Source organism: Bombyx mori, chromosome 23, assembly GCF_030269925.1.
Source record: "Bombyx mori chromosome 23, ASM3026992v2".
NCBI lineage: Eukaryota > Metazoa > Arthropoda > Insecta > Lepidoptera > Bombycidae > Bombyx > Bombyx mori.
In genome coordinates this window covers 16488877-16506161 of record NC_085129.1, presented here as the reverse complement: position 1 = coordinate 16506161, position 17285 = coordinate 16488877, and the positions used below count along the sequence as shown (strand labels likewise).

Below are 17285 nucleotides of genomic sequence, written 5' to 3'. Positions count from 1 at the left end.
ATATTATAATATAACTTAGAATAATATATTAGTAATTTATGAATAGCAAAAATATACCTACTTACTATAATAAATCATATGTAAATTGTAAGATAAAATAAAAAGTTTATGTACTTAAATTATTTTTTAAGGAATATGCATAATTAATTATACTTAATTAATATGAAAATGTATTTACTGTATAACAGCGGCCATTTTGTGTAACTTGAACATCGACCGTGCAGCTTGACCTATCTAAAATAGGCTGTTACATACAAACCGGAGCTCAACGTTTAATGGAAACTTAGCAGCCATTTCGTTGAAGGCCGTGTTCACTCTAATTTTTATATCGACTTTTATAAAATGAATCAATGTGGGTACGGTTCTGTAATGTTGGTCTTACATATTTTTTTCCTACCTATGCTGATAGCCTTGAGAGGCTATATCAGCTTCTCCTTGACGTGTAGGCGAGCTCACGGGGCTCACACCGGGTGTGCTGCTAATACTGGCCCTAACAAGAGCAGTGCTTCGCAGAATCTACCACCGGATCGGAAACGCGACCCACTGAGAAGATCCGGCGAGAAATTCAGTGTGCTAATTCTTTTGTCGTCTATTTTATGTACATACGAGAACGATCAATTCGTTCCTTGTCGTCTGGTTCGTGCCTGTCTTTTAGGAAGTAAAAAAAAACCATGCCTGCCGCTAGTCACGTAAGCCCTCGTTCTATTTCTCTCTTTATATTTGAATTCTTGTCAAGCGTCTGTTTTAGTCTGTGTCACATCGTTGTAGGTCTTATGTCCTGTCAAAGAGGTTGCACGCCATTACCTACCTACCTACATAATCTGATAGCCTTGAGAGGTTATTTCAGCGTTATCTTAACTAGTAGGTAAGCTCAGGGCTCAAACCTGGCGACGTTGCTAACACGAACCCCAGCAAGAGCCGTGCTTTGCAGAATCTACCACCGGATCGGAAACGCGACCCACTGAGAAGATCCGGCTAGAAACTCAGTGGACTGTGTCTGTGGGTTAATTTACTCGTCGAGCCCTTCGTAGCAAGCGACGGGTTCGACGAGAACGATGACCGGTGCTTGAGGTTCACACGCGATGATATGAGACGAAATAAGTTTCGGTATAATGATGGTTGTTCGCTAAAACTTCAGTTGACTTTTTGAACGAACCCAATAAGCCAGGTCTAGCTATTTTGTCTCATTACCTTCACAGTCTTAGACTTTAATAGACGCTAAACTTTTAACAAACCTCTGTTATTACAAGCTTAAGCCCGCGGAGAGACGCTAAATTATCAAAATAAAACAATTCCCGCAATTTCGTCCGTCGCGTTCCCGCCAAAAAGTCGAAGTCTCCCATGTTTGTTATTAAGAAATTTGTTTTTTTTTTCGTTTTTTTTGCAACGATTTTTTACGTTTGAAGTTTTTGTTTCGTTTTCTTTATTATTTTTTCCTATTTTTAGCGTTCCTACGAAGCCAAAGTAATTTTAAAGCGGAATCCAAAAATATGTTATTTACTAAATTTAGAACGTATTAACGAATTTTACGTTAGATTAATATAGATACGTTAATTTGTTTTTCATTTTAAGTTTTTATTTCGTGTCCTCCCTTTCGATCATTATAGACATAACTTATATAATATGCATAACGAGGGGTGAAAGGTTTGGTTTAAGTGACATTTCGCTTAACACGCGACATTTATCTTTTTAATTCAAGATGCGTTTTATTTGGTATCAGCATCAACAGTTCGACATCTTTAATTGAACTTCAATTAAGTTTACTCCGTTGAAATAGCTAGAAGATTTTTTTAATGAATTTTTTTTCAAATGCTTAAACTTTAAATGGCTTGAAAGTAACAATAATTTATTTTTATTTTTTATTCCTTAGATGAGTGTACGAGCTCACAGCCCACCTGGTGTTGAGTGGTTACTGGAGTCTATGGACATCCACAATGTAAATGCGCCACCCACCTTGAGATATAAGTTCTAAGGTCTCAAGTTTAGTTACAAATGTCGCTTATATAGCTTTTCATCCTTCGAATTATAATTCTTGTTTCACAGTTTGTTGTATGCATATTTATATAGCGATCTTTTGCGTCTATAGATTGTGTATTCAAGCATCGCCTTAATTTCGATTTCCCTCGCTATTTTGTTAAGATACAATCTTTCGTACGTAAGAAAATAATAAATTTCATAGCGCTAATACGCATCGCTTGTGCTTATAAAAACGTTTGAAGATACTTAATTGGAATTTAAAACGCATCTTTCGCGTGTTTTGAGTCCGTTCTTCATCAATAAGGAACCGAAAAGTATTTTTTATTTTATTTAATATAGTATTTAATTTTATTAGCAGCGAATACCTTTGAAACTAGTCTCAGGGGAACACCATTAGGTACTTGTGACGTCATTTTAGATGAAAATTAACGATTTCACTATAGATGCTACTGGGGTTGCCAGATTTTTTTTTAGCCTATAAGGGGCAAATGCTTAAACAGGCCAAAAATACGGGAATTTAGTTGTTTGCCCGGGACAAATAAAAAACAAAATTATATAAGGAGTGACATTCTTTATTTTTTTGATATTATTCCGAGGAGCAAGTCAGTTTTAACTTATTTTTATCGCTTTTAACATATTTATATAAATCAATACAGATAATCGTACGGTTCGAATACTGGACAATTTTTTTCCCACCTATGCTGATAGCCTTGATAGGCTATTTCAGCTTCGCCCTAACATGTAGGTGAGATCACGGGGCTCAAACCGGAACGTTGCTAACAATGGCCCTAGCAAGAGCCGTGCTTCGCTGAATCTACCACTGGATCAGAAACGCGACACACTGAGAAGATCCGGCGAGAAATTCAGTGCGCTGTGTATGTGGGTTAATTGACTCGTCGAGTGAATCGTCACAAGCGACGGGTTTGACGAGGACGGTGACCGGTTCTTGTGGTGCCTAAAAGCACCGTTAATGGATCGGGAGGATTCGTAATGAGGTGTAGGGGCAGAGTCAGTCCCGTCGGGACATTTGAAACTAGGCCTAAAATACGGGACGTCCCAGGAAATACGTGACGTCTGGCAACCCTAGATGCTACATTTATTTACACTAACCCCTTATGACATCAGAGCTTATGTCTGCTTAGTTGGCCGTAAAGAAATATATATCAATAGAGTCATTAATTTATTTTTATGGACTTAAAATGTTTTTTTTTATTTGTTAAACTAATGAAATAAAATATTATTGAATCGCATTAAAGTTGTTTCGTTATTTTCACGTTTGATATTATAGATGATTTATAAAGTTTAGTTTTTTTTCTTCGATTTTTTTTCCTTGTAGACCTAAGGTACTTCGTAAGTACATATCGAGGGGCGAAAGGCTATTTGGTTTAAGCGACATTTTTGGAACTTTACACGAGAGAGCCATTTGAAGTTAAAGCATTTGGAAAAAATATTATAACACAAAAACTTTTTCAGCTATTTGGCTAATGGCGTAAGCTTAATTGAAGTCCAATTAAAAACATCAAATTGTCGATGCTGATACCAAATAAAAGGGATCTTTAATTACAAAGATAAAATGTATAAGATAAAGATATGATAAGATAAAAGATAAATGGCCTGTCACCCCTCGTATTTGTTTATTATGAAGCATTCAAATTGCAATGCTTTTGTGTACTTAGTGCGAGCTTTTTAACGTAGTACGAATTTGTAGGCAGTTGGAACAGCACCTCTAGCGGCAAACGTAGGTAATCGTAGAACCTTTTTTTACTGGTAGTAGGGCGTGTTTTGAGTCCACGCGGGTAGATCCACCACCCTGCCTATTTCCGCCGTGAAGCAGTAAAGCGTTTCGGTTTGAAGGGTGGGGTAGCCGTTGTAACTATACTGAGACCTTGGAACTCATATCTCAAGATAGGTGGCGGCATTCACTTTGTAGATGTCTATGGGCTCCGGTAACCACTTAACACCAGGTGGGCCGTGAGCTCGTCCACCCATCTAAGCAATAAGAAAAAAACTCCATACAAATTTGAGTTAACTTTTACGCTATCGAGAACGTTAAAAAAAACTCGCACAAACCGCACTGAATTGTAACCAGTTCTATATATTTGTGTTCAAATACGAAATATTCTCCAAAGCGCATGTTTATCCGGAGCTATATAACATTGTATAACTTTGTTCTCTCACGAGAGACTCCAAATAAAACTTGCATACTGTTTGTTTTAACTTAGCATTAAGACCATCGAAATATTGGTATAATGAATATTAATTATTCATGAATAATTATGAATTTACGGGTCTCTGTATTTGTATGATATAATATATGATTTTTCTAAATACAAAAACAAATAAACGAAGTGTATTATTTGAATTACCAGTCTCGTGCACAGAGTTGAAGTTGTCGTGGCCTAAAGGATAAGATGTCCGGTGCGTTCGTATGTAGCGATGCACCGGTGTTCGAATCCCGCAGGCGGGTACCAATTTTTCTAATGAAATACGTACTTAACAAATGTTTACGATTGACTTCCACGATGAAGGAACAACATCGTGTAATAAAAATCAAACCTGCAAAATTAAAATTTGCGTAATTACTGGTGGTAGGACCTCTTGTGAGTCCGCGCGGGTAGGTACCACCGCCCTGCCTATTTCTGCCGTGAAGCAGCAATGCGTTTCGATTTGAAGGGCGGAGCAGCTGTTGTAACTATACTGAGATCTTAGAACTTATATCTCAAGGTGGGTGGCGCATTTACGTTGTAGATGTCTATGGGCTCCAGTAACCACTTAACACCAGGTGGGCTGTGAGCTCGACCATAATGCAATAAAAAATTTAAAAAAAGATGTCGCCCTGTTTGTATTGAGAACTACTAACAGGGCGACAGCGCAGCGGTGGGTTCGCATCCATGTTAGTAGTGAAAAGGCCGAACTCTTTTTTAAAAAAGGATTTATTCGACACTACACAATATTTATAATGAATAACTAATTGTAATAAAAGAATTTGGAGATAGTGAGGAAAATTGGCAAACGTCTCACTTCAATGAATATCTGACCCGAACTGAGCCTGGTATGTTCTCATAAAATCTTTGTGAGAGGGCTTATGATGATTAAGGTGCTTGGTAAGCATTAGTCTATACAGGCTAGGGATATCATGACCCGTCATATACCATATATCAAGTCAACGTTTCTCCGGCCGAGAACACGCAGACACGCACCCCCCTCCCAAACTCACCCCCGCTCGCAGGAGCAGGGAGTTCTTGCCCGTTTAGAGGGGTTTATCCCGGGGCCCATCTCTTGCTTCCTTAACGTAACTCCTTCTTCATATTCGTATATACATCCTGCATATGCTTGGGTACATAAAAAAAGTTACTAAGACTTAGAACTCATATCTTAAGGTGCGCTTACATTACTGATGTCTATGGGCTTCGGGCGGCCCGACACCGGATGGGCCATGAGCAGGTCCATGAATGACTTCCACAATGAAGGAATAACGAAAGCAATGAAAAGAAACTCAAAAAATATATAGTGTAATTACTGGTGGTAGAACCTCTTGTGATTCCGCACGAGTAGGTATCATCACCCTGCCTGTTTCTGCCGTGAAGCAACAACGCATTTCGGTTCGAAGGGCGGGGCAGCCGTTGTACTGTAAAAACTGAGACCTTAGATATCTCAAGGTAGGTGGCGGCATTTACGTTGTAGATGTCTTTGGGCTTCGGTAACCACTTAACACTAGGTAGGCCGTGAGCTTGTCCATTCAACAAAGCAATAAAAACGAGCCTTTCACTCTTCGACATAAAAAAAAATCGCAAGAAACCAATTGCCATACTTAAAAAAAAAAAAAACATCTAGGAATATTTTATCACGAGCCGTTTATTTCAGAGTTCGCCATAGCCAACGTTCAGTGCCAATACGACAGCCCCTCCGATTCAGAAGCGGAGTCGACCCGGCGTGTGACCGTCACAGACGACCACACTTACGGCACGAAGGACGAGCCTCCAGCCTTTATTATACAGCACGTGAAAACCGTAAGATATCCCTTGTCCTTACTACAGCAACATTGAAACACTTTAATCGTCTTTTCAAATTATTATTTTAAACAGTATTATTGAAAAATGTTTTTTGTGATGGTGAGTGGTTACCGTCACCAATGGACTTCAGCAATGTCAGGTGCAGAGCCAGGCCGCTGTCTACCGCTAAGTACTCTCCACAAGCCTCGTTTGAAGGACATATCATAGCGCTCGGGAAACAGCGTGGAGGGGAGCTCATTCCAAAGTCGGATGGTACGTCGCAAAAAAGATCTCTAGAAACGCACTGTGGATGACCGCAGTGGCTCCAGGTTGTATTGATGAACTCCGCTTCGGTGGCGGGCGGTGCAATAGTAAAAACGAGATGAACATCAAACTCATCTGAAACAATTCTCAGAGCACTCCCCGTGGAACATACGGTACAAAATACAGAGGGAACCGAAGTCCTTTTTCTCTCCATGACAGACAATACAGATAATCTCTCGGAAAAAAATCTTTTAAACTAAAGAGTTGTAAAGGTTTTACATAACAAACGCTTAACCGTGTTAAGATTGGCTGTAATGACAATATTATAAGCGAGATTAAGTCGTAAGAGTGTTGTCAATAATGTCGGCTTAATTTATTTATTTATTTGGAAAACCAACAGTACAATGCAAACATATAATAAAAAATAGTTAAAACAATAACCAAACATGTTTCCACCGTCAAAATGACATATAAGTAGAGAGTGAACAAAAACATATATTTAAAATTTAAGTTTACACTAACAACAAAAGCAACACAATACGCACATATTATTGTGTACATCAACTTACACTATAAAACTAAATAATACTCATCGGACTAAATCACCTTATAATAATTATTATTATTCCAAAATAGCATTTCTATACGCTACAAGTGTCAAACAAAAGATGTCAGTATTAGAGAATTCAGTATCATACAACCTACAAGATCTACGGACGTCACCTCCTGACGGATCCATCAGATCCAATAACTCTTGAATTAGATGCCTTCAGTTCTAACACTAAGAGCAGGTTTAGGGACCCCGGTAACCGTACTCGTCGAACTCTTTGTCGAATTCGACGTGCAACCTAACTCATGCATCAGCCCGCTGAGTTTCTCGCCGGATCTTCTCAGCGGGTCGCGATTCCGATCCGGTAGTAGATTCGCGAAGCAGCTGCTTTTGAGTTGTTAGGTCTCCTTCGGAGGCGCTCGGGCAGCTGTTAGCAAATCCCACCCCTCCTAGCTGAGCCTTTGTTCGCCCACATGTCCTGGTTAAACTGGAAAGGCCTCCGGGCCCATAGTAAACCTTCAAAGATAAAAAAAAATCTACGGACAAAAGAGAAGTATATTTCGAGAAGTGGTCACGTGGAAGGTCTTTTTAGGACGCGCAGAAATACGACTACATTCAAATGAAATCATGGAAAGAAGATAGCTCGAATCAATCTCATTATTTATTATTTTACTTTATGTACATACTTTTATTAAATAATGTTTGGATCGCGTTCTATCTTCTCAGAATACGGTCCCAGCGATACCACCTACCTTCCTAGAGATCAGACCGAAGATCATGACCATCAGTCCCGGGAGCTCGCCGTCGGTAAACCTGATACAAGTCCGAGATCAGCCCCAGGTAATCACCATCGAAATTTCCAGATGTCTCTCTCATTAAATCATCATTGTCATATTATAACAACTAGTGGTCGCCCAGTAGTCGAAATTCGACTATAAATAATTGAAATTATAAGTTTGAACATTACTAGGATTCTATTGTCAAAGGCTATTTATACTTCTATAATCACAAATTTGGACATGGCTACTACACTTTAAAAAAAAATTTTTAAAGACAAAAAACATTAATCTATTCTCAATTTGACCACAGACTTTAAACAATAACAAAAGTTTGACAATAAATAAATAGTACCTATACGTGCGTGTGTGTATCAAATATATACGTGTGTAATGTTTTTTTATTGATTTAATGTATTTTTAGGCATCATTTAAAAAAATATTAACATTCTGCACTCTTTCTCTATATTCCCTATAAGTGTGGGAAATTTCATGCTCCTCCGTCCGCGCAATTTTCGTAAAAAGGGATACAAAGTTTTTCCTTCGCGTATAGGTGGGTGGGTGGGCGATATCTCTTTCTCTAAACTCCAACCCAGGACTTCTACCTAATATCTTAAACCAGCACACACATGGGCTAGTAGTCAATAGGTCATCACAGCACTGACGCCGAAGATGCCATCAGTAGCTGCCGAGAGACAGTTAGGTTAACTATGTTTCAGGTGAGCCAGTCGTCTCAACCGATGGAATACCACATAAACAAGAGGATCCGTCGCAGTGAGGTCGTCTTGAGACAGGCCGCGGACTGCGTCAGTCGAGGGTCCACTTTCCAAACGGTTTCCGAACAGTTCAACATCCCGATATCTACTATAAGGTTAGTCTCCCAAAGGAGCCAAAATCGGTACTAGAGTTTTTTTTTATTGCTTAGATTGAAGAACGAGTTCATGGTCCACCTGGTGTTTAGTGGTTACTGGAGCCCATAGACCGTTACAACGTAACTGCGCTATCCACATTGAGATATGAGTTCTAGGGTCTCAAGTATAGTTACAACGGCTGCCCCACCCTTCAAACCGAAACGCACTACTGCTTCACGGCAGAAATAGGCGGGGTGGTGGTATCTACCCGTGTGGACTCATAAGAGGTCCTACCACCAATAAATTGTTCTGAAGTGTCTTCCTGCGACCGGTCCTTATGGCTGATGTATCAGCCAATGCTAGAGACACAAATCGCTACCTACTACTGAGAACTCTCCACAGACCTAAGATTGAAAAAAGTATAGTTTAAAAAAACTAACAAAATACGCATTTATAGAAAATCCAACTAAAAAATAGAAAATAAAATAAATTAAAAATATGAAGTGTAAGAAAAAAAAAATTTGTTAATAACCCTTCTACTCATATCTGTTCATAAAATATTTATAACTACTGACACAATGCACCCCACGCTTTTGTTACAATAAAATATTTTTTTCTATAAAAGCGTATTTTGTTAGTTTTTTTAAAATATTATTTATTTTTCACTAGCTGACCCGGCAGACTTCGTAGTGCCTCAATCTATAAATAAAAGATCTAAACTTTTGTATAAAATAAACTTAAAACAAAACAAAAGGAATCCGTCCGACGGGGGACATATCAAAGCGAAAACAAAATTGTTATTTTTGTTTATTTCCGAGCATTTTGATATTTATCTACCTTTTGAACTTTCTCTGGACTTCCACAAATAATTCTAGACTAAAATTAGCCAAATCGGTCCAGCCGTACTCGAGTTTTAGCGAGACTAACGAACAGCAATTCATTTTTATATTTATTTTTAATTTTTTAGTTGAATTTCAATAGTTTTTTCAAATTTTTTTTTTAATGTTGAATATCATCGGTCCTTAATAAGTATACGAAATTTCGAGTTAATCCGACGTTTTGAAGGGGGTCAAAATCATGTTCAAAGATTCCGTTACATACTAACATACATACGTCTGAAGCTAATAAAGGCGTATTTTAAAGACGTGTCGTAGCGCTCGGGAAACGTCGTGGAGCTTATTACAGACGCCGAATGGTACGTGGCAGAAAGCATCTCTGGAAACTGTCTGTGATGATTAGCTCTGCTCCGGTGGCGGGCGATGCGATGGTAGACCAGAAGATTCAGGGTATCTCTCGAACAAAACCTCACAGTTCTGTTTCCATTGCAGATTCTTTATGGCGAGAAAAGGCATCTTGCCGAAACGAAGGCGTGGGCGAACTAATTATGTAAGTGCACATATTTCATGAATACATTTATTTCATGTTTCAAGATTTTTACGGTTTACCATTAACGTTTTACCGTTTTGAACGCAAATTAATTGTAAATTTGAAAATAGTAAACGCGTAGATACCTTAAAAACAATTTATAGCAACTCCTATGCGTATTGCTGTAATATACATTTTTTTTAAACGAAATTGATTTTATTATGAAGTTTCCAAAATAAATAAAAAACTTTGTAACTAAATCGAAAAATAGTAAATTAGTAATTAAAAAGACTAGTAATTCTTGATTCCATGCCTGACATTCGTGTTTCCTGGATAGGTACGTGGATTTTTCTAGTAATTTCGTCGTGGCCTGCGAAATAAAGACTTCCGGTGCATTCGCATGTAGCGATGCACCGGTGTTCGAATCCCGCAGGCGGGTACCAATTTTTGTAATGAACTACACGTACTTAACAAATGTTCAAGATTGACTTCCACGGTGAAGGAATAACATCGTGTAATAAAAATAAAACCGGTTAATCTTGCAAATCTGCGTTACTACATCATCTTCGTCAATTCTGTCGCTAATCAGTCGATTTGATTATGCAATCGTGTTCACCCCAGAACTCCAAGATTTCAGACTCCAAGAGCATTTCAGGCCACATCGACATAAATAAATTAGTATTATACTATTAATTCTTTTATCAACAGTTCACGAAAGTGGAAGAGCAGCCGCAAATGGTGGTGAGTGGTACATCCTTTAAGTATCTCTTCAATCATCAGGATACGGTCCTGATGCAAAATAATCACAGCTTTCCGCAGTTTGTCTCGATAGAAGTGGAAGGTCCTTGTTAAGGGGGGTTTTGGCGAGATTTTGACTATAAGCAGCTGTGGAAAGAATATATTTTATTGTCTTTCCGAGTAGACGAGGTTAGCGCTCTGGTGGTGAGTGGTTACTATCCCTCATGGACGTCAGCAGTATCAAGGACCCTCTAGCTACCTGAGGACTCTCCCTTAGCCTCGTTTAAAGAAGGATACGTCACAGCGGTCGGCGAAGACCATGGACCCTTCCAAATCCATTCTCCAGTGGACGGTATATGACAAAAGCTATTTGAACTTTTCGTCTATTTAGTAGACATCTGGAAGCGTCTCCCACTGCTGCCGAAAGCCAACGGCAGATCCCATAGACATCGAATCCGAAGTCTCAGTTTTGTAACAGCTCTCCCATAACATAGACATGTTGGGTTGCTCCATTACCTTTTGTTGGGAGACCGGCTTACGGGCCTGGTGGTGACCGATCATTACCGCCCGTGAAGCAGCTGTATACCGCTGACTATTCTCCTCGGCCATTGAAGAAGACCACGCCACATACATTGAAGTCGTCGTGGCCTAAAGGATAAGACGTCCGGTGCATTCGTATGTAGCGATGCACCGGTGTTCGAATCCCGCAGGCGGGTACCAATTTTTCTAATGAATACGTACTTAACAAATGTTCACGATTGACTTCCACGGTGAAGGAATAACATAATGTGTAATAAAAATCAAACCCGCAAAATTATAATTAGCGTACTTTACTGGTGGTAGGACCTCTTGTGAGTCCGCACGGGTAGGTACCACCACCTTGCCTATTTCTGCCTTGAAGCAGTAATGCGTTTCGGTTTGTAGGGCGGGGCAGCCGTTGTAACTATACTTGAGAGACCTTAGAACTCATATCGCAAGGTAGATGGCGGCATTTACGTCGTAGATTTCTATGGGCTCCAGTAACCACTTAACACTTTAGCTTAAAATGCTGCCCATCTACTCAAGGTTCAGACTCCAGCGTGTAGCAGTCCCGAGCCCCCATTCCACATGCAGCACTTCAAGCTGCCCGAGATGGTAGCGCTGAAGGAGGACGACGAGGAGCCATCGGCGAACACGTAGGACATAGGAGTTTTAGGATTGTGAATAGCAAGACATTTCGTAACTACCCTCATTCAATATTGGGAGACGCAGCGAGTCAGTTGTGGGTCTGTTGTGCGGTCCGTTCCTGTCGCTCCAGCAGGAATCCCAAAGGACTTTGGTAGTTAATATAGGCAGCGTGTACCTCTCAGAAATGCAACAATAGGCAACTAGACCCCGATAACGGTACAATCTAAAAACTAGGCCCTTATGTTGTCTCTAATTGAATGTGTATTTAATAATTATTGCGATTTCAATTGATTTTACATGTACATATCGTCTTGTCGCATTAAAACTGTATAATCTCAAAACTTACTAATTTTGCAGGAGAGTGTTTTAAAGGTTTAGCATGTAATATTTTTAGTATTAGTCATCTCTGCAACATTTATTTTTTATTAGTTACATTATCTGTCTTTTAAAGTAAGATGAAATCATGTACCTATTAATCTTGTTAATAGTGGTCAAAATATAGGTAAACTTAAAAAAAAAAACTAAAACTAAACTACGCTCTTTTGACAGTATTTATGAGAAAAATACACTGGTGATACCAAATGATTCCGCATATTGACTCAATTTCGAATATTTTAGGAAATTATACACTTTTAATGCGAAAAGGCGATATGACTATGCATGAGTGAAGTGAAAATATTGAATAAAATTTACATACGTCAACAATTGTCGATTAAATATACAGTAAAAAAAAGCTACCTAGTTATGAAGTATAAAACGTTCAACTGATCAGTTTTTAACAACGTATGACGTCACATGTGGTTAAGCAGTGGCCGCGCGTCAACATGATGACCACGTCGCTTGCTTTAGCCACGAATGACGTCACGTTACAGAATTTTTTCGCGTTAATTCCGGCTTCCCATTCAGAAATGATCAAAGGTCAAGATCAAGAATGATTTATCATTCAATTACCCATCGTGTATTACTTATAAGAATTATTTAACCTCAAATCTTAGAATAGTGTAAATATTCTAAGCCTCAAATATGAAATGATCATTAAATAGAAAAGAAATGTAGTGTGCGAAAATTTTTTTGGCTGTTTTTTTTTGTACGAAATTGAAAATTGCAGCGTCGAAAAGGGAAAATAGTATTATAATTGCATTTAATTATTTTATCAGATGGTCTTTCGGAATTTGGTAGTGACATTTTGTTAACCAAATGATTTTTTACGCACATAACCTAACTTCTAAAAAACATAACCTGATTTCAGTGCTTCGTCGAAACTTCATAATCTTTGGAAATTGGTTGTTTGTCGAGCTATCGAAATGACAATGATAAATGAAAACGATAGTGATAAATGTCGCAAATTATCATCTGAAAGTTCGGAGTTGTGTTAAAAAAATCGCATGAAATGAGAGCTTTCTTTTTTTTTTTGGAGGTAAGCGCCATCTTTTGTACGGGGACAAATTGAAAAGTGTCCGCCTGTAAACAGTAAGTCGTTGGAACACTCATCGAAATAGCGCTAGTGAAGTGGAAATGATATGATTTTAGCAGTCTTGCTACTGTGGCGCCATCTTGATTGGCTCTTTCAGGGGACACTATTTAATACTGGGATACACTGAGACGGTGGAACAAATAAATTGGGTTTTGTTATTTGTTTTATTTAAGAACAGCAACGACCACATCAGCTATTAGAATATTATCAACGAACCAAAGTTTAATCTGTGGTCGTTTTCACGAAATGTCACACTAGCCAAAAAAACAGTTTAAAGACTTAAACATGCGATTTAGCAAACCGAGCTAACAATTCTGAGGCAATTATCTCCTGTTGACACCGGAAAGGATGTCAGAGTGAAGTTATATATAAATAATATTATTGTATCGTCAACGATCCTTGACGCGTGAGCGAATTGTCAAGTTAATAAGACGTCTTGAAGTCAGTGTAAATGGCGTTCAAAGATTCAATTACGTACAAACAAACATAGCCAATAAGAGCGTTTCGAAACGGCTCTAGTTTCAATTCAATATTATTTAAAAAATAAATTCGTCTTGTAGTACAACAATTTCTTCCAAGACACATTTCAATGTATAGTTTTAGAAGTGCTGAATATTTATATTATAGCGCCATCTGTTGTCGGGGCTCCATTTCAGTGTATAGTTTTAAAAGGCTCTGAATATTTATGTCATAGCGCCATCTGTTGTCAGGGTACTAGGACACCGATACCGAAGCTTCTAAGACAGCAAATTAGAGTGTATTTAGTAATATTTTAAGCGGCAACTTTTTTTCAGTATTACACAAATGAACAAACAATGTAGTAGGTTTTATTTCATTGTAATTTTTAGAATTGTAAATACAGGGAATCTCTTTCGTTTTTAAACATGAATGTAAAAAATTATCTGCTTTCTAGTAATTTTAGATGTCGTGGAATGTAGACCTTAATAAATTATGTGCTTAGTTTATTGCGGTTAGAATATGAAGTGTGGGATGGTTTTGTGGAAATATACCAAAAGAAAATGCTTGCTAAGTAATGAATGTTTTAGGTTACTTAGAGCCCTCGTATCCAGTAGCTGCTCTGAGGTAGTGTCCACGGCTTCCGGCACCCAATTAGTAGATCCACGTCACCCATCGATGATAAAGCGTGGTGGTGGAAAATGATCTGGTATCTCTGCATAAGTAATCTAGTATCTGGCGAGTGACGAGCGAAGTGTATATTGGGTTCCGAAACGAGATCTGATTTCAAAACGAGAGCTTCGGGCCGCTTATCATAGATATATACTATATAGCTGTATACTGGTGGTAGGAACTCTTGTGAGTCCGCACGAGTAGATACCACCACCCTGCCTATTTCTGCCGTGAAGCAGTAATGCGTTTCGGTTTGAAGGGCGGGGTGACCGTTGTAACTACACAGAGACCTTAGAACTTATACTTCAAGGTGGGTGGCGCATTTACGTTATAGATGTCTATGGGCTCCGGTAACCACTTCACACCAAGTGGGCTGTGAGCTCGTCTACCCATCTATGATATATAAAAAAAAAGTTTTGGTCACGCCCCATGAGCTTTGGGCTGAAGCTTACCTTCACGCCTGAGTCCTGTGACGGGAGGATACGTTTGAACGAGGATGTACAGAGAGTACTCAACACTGGGCATTGTCTTGCAATTTTTCCGACTGTAGTGACCTGAAGTATATCTGAGCTTCCGGAATGAGATCTCTGTACGTGTCACTCGCTGATCGCGACATTACAGTCGCAGAGAGAATAACCGCCTCCAAGATTATGAGAACCACCTCACATTTGTCTCTAAAGAGATCTAAAGTTTTTGTTTTTTTTATTTGTATTTTGTATTTAAACCTACATATCGACGGGTGAAATAAAAATATATGTAATATAAATAACACGCGACATTTATCTTTGTAATTAAAGGTGCGTTTTATTTGGTGTCAGCATCAACGGTTCGATGTTTTTAATTGAACTTCAATTAAGTTTACCCCATTCGAATAGCTGAAGAAGTTTAATCTTTCATAGGATTTTTTTTTTATTTTTTAAACTTTAACAGGTTAAGAACCGAGATTTTTTAGCGATTTTTTGCTAATAGTAATTATATGCATACTTATGGATAAAGAATTACTCAAATAAGCTATTCCTTTTTCTACCTATTTCCTATTTCCTACTTTTAGTTTTTTGATTAAGCAATTATATTGTCGATATAATTCTTATATGTTCAGTATGCTATAGCTATTAGCCTAGATGAGGAATGGCGGTCCGCGTTTCTTACATATTGCTTGCGGTTAGGGGTATTCTAGGCAAGTGAGTTGCGATTTTGTTTTGGTAAAGTAATTGCCAAAGTAATTTGGCAAGTAAATATTATCCACCCATAGGGACCGCTCCGGTCCGGTAACCTGTTAAATGGTTCTCCTGTAAAGTTCCAAAAATGTCGCAACCATATAACTTTCACCCCTCGATATGTATAAGTACAATCTGAAAAACCAGTTTAGCTTTTATTTTGTAATATTCCTTGATGGATGCAAGACGAGCCACTGATCAATATTAATTTGTGTTTTCTCGATTTATATTGGTACATACAAACTGTAATATTCTGCCTTTGCTATGCAATAAACTATAAAGGAAGATCACACGAGAAAAGAGTGTTTGTGGATTGTCGAACGAAGTACGCCAAATTGTCTTCGTTATCCGAACACATCGTCTTCGTTCTGAATGCTCCAATCACGAAGTTCGTTATAAGAATTGTAAATTTAACCTTCTAGCTACCGATGTAGTCGTGGATGTGTGTAGGTAAACATTACAATAAAAAATATTTTGCGTATATATTATTCGACTTTTATTTTCTACGGTCTAATGATGATTTGCCGCCCGCCGCACCAACATCTCTATTCTCAAGCAGTTAAAGATAGAAAAGAGTCAACGTCTATCCACAATCTGTCTACAAAGAATATTGCGGTATGGTCATGTTGCACGCAGTGATACCAGCAGTTTGGAACGCCTTGTGGTTACCGGTAAAATCGAGGGAAAATGGCCTAGAGGTAGAGGTCACAAACGATGGTCGGACCAAATAGCAGAGGAACTAAAAATACCTGTCAGCGACGCACTCCACCAAGCTACAGAACGGAATTGATGGAGACAGCTAGTTGACAGAATTAAACGGAGTCACGATCCTCAGCAATGAGGGACCGATTGAAGAGAATAATGTATACGAGTAGGTACTTCTGTTACGACGACACTTACGTCTTCGCCGTAGAAAACTAAAAGACGTGGCCTAGAGTTTTTTATTTATTTATTGCATAGATGTCGGGATGAGCTCACGACCCACCTGGTGTTAAGTGGTCATCGGAGCCCATAGACATCTACAACGTAAATGCCGCCACCTACCTTGAGATATGAGTTCTAAGGTCTCAGTGTAGTTACGACGGCTGCCCCGCCCTTCAAACCGAAACGGCGATGGTGGTACCTACTCGTGCGGACTCACAAGAGGTCCTACCACCACTAAAAAATATATTTATCCTTATTCTTTAGGCCACGTTGACTATCTTGCGTTTCAATCGTACAAGCATGGTATCGAATTCTCAGATGTCACCTTCATTTGTGAATTGGTAATGAGCAGTTATTTTTAGAGAAATTGCCCTGTCTAACGTGTGAAGCGGCACTAGCGCTATACCAATATGAGTACGCCGGTTTTTTGTCCAGGAGGAACACACATTTTAGGTTGAGAATACATACATGTCGATAATTGTTATGAATCCCTCGCTTTATTGGTGGCGGAACGTCTTGTGACCACGCACGGGGTGATACCACTATGCTACTTATTTCTGCTGCAATTTAGTAGTACTTAGTAACACTTAGGCCTCATGTTTGATGGTGAATGGTGATATATACGTTGTGAGGCCCTGATATCATAACATAACATTAGCCGTGAGCACGATCACGCCATAGATAATACACATACCTAAATTAGTTATAGTTAAGCAACTCAAGCACTCAACAAAGATGTTTGCTCCTGTAGATGGCAGTAACATATTACCTATCCTATATATTACTTTTAATGAAGGATTTTGTAAATTTTTAGAAACCACAAATTATTATTTAATTTAATCAGTTTGTTTATAATAAATAA

At 38.6% G+C, this 17285-nt stretch overlaps 1 protein-coding gene across 4 annotated transcripts in view; it reads left to right on the top strand.

The window, feature by feature from the left end:
* Positions 1-15984, top strand: part of LOC101737369 (protein bric-a-brac 2) — a 48659-nt gene extending 32675 nt beyond the window's left edge. For 3 of the 4 annotated variants that reach the window (XM_038019187.2, XM_062675323.1, XM_062675324.1), the window contains exons 8-13: positions 5842-5987; positions 7510-7623; positions 8279-8430; positions 9739-9796; positions 10484-10516; positions 11579-15984. In XM_038019187.2, the coding sequence (XP_037875115.1) occupies positions 5842-5987; positions 7510-7623; positions 8279-8430; positions 9739-9796; positions 10484-10516; positions 11579-11692 (617 nt within the window). In that variant the 3' untranslated portion in view covers positions 11693-15984. The remainder of the gene's footprint in view (positions 1-5841; positions 5988-7509; positions 7624-8278; positions 8431-9738; positions 9797-10483; positions 10517-11578) is intronic. The other variant, XM_062675325.1, reaches the window with a different exon arrangement.
* Positions 15985-17285: the final 1301 nt, after the last annotated feature.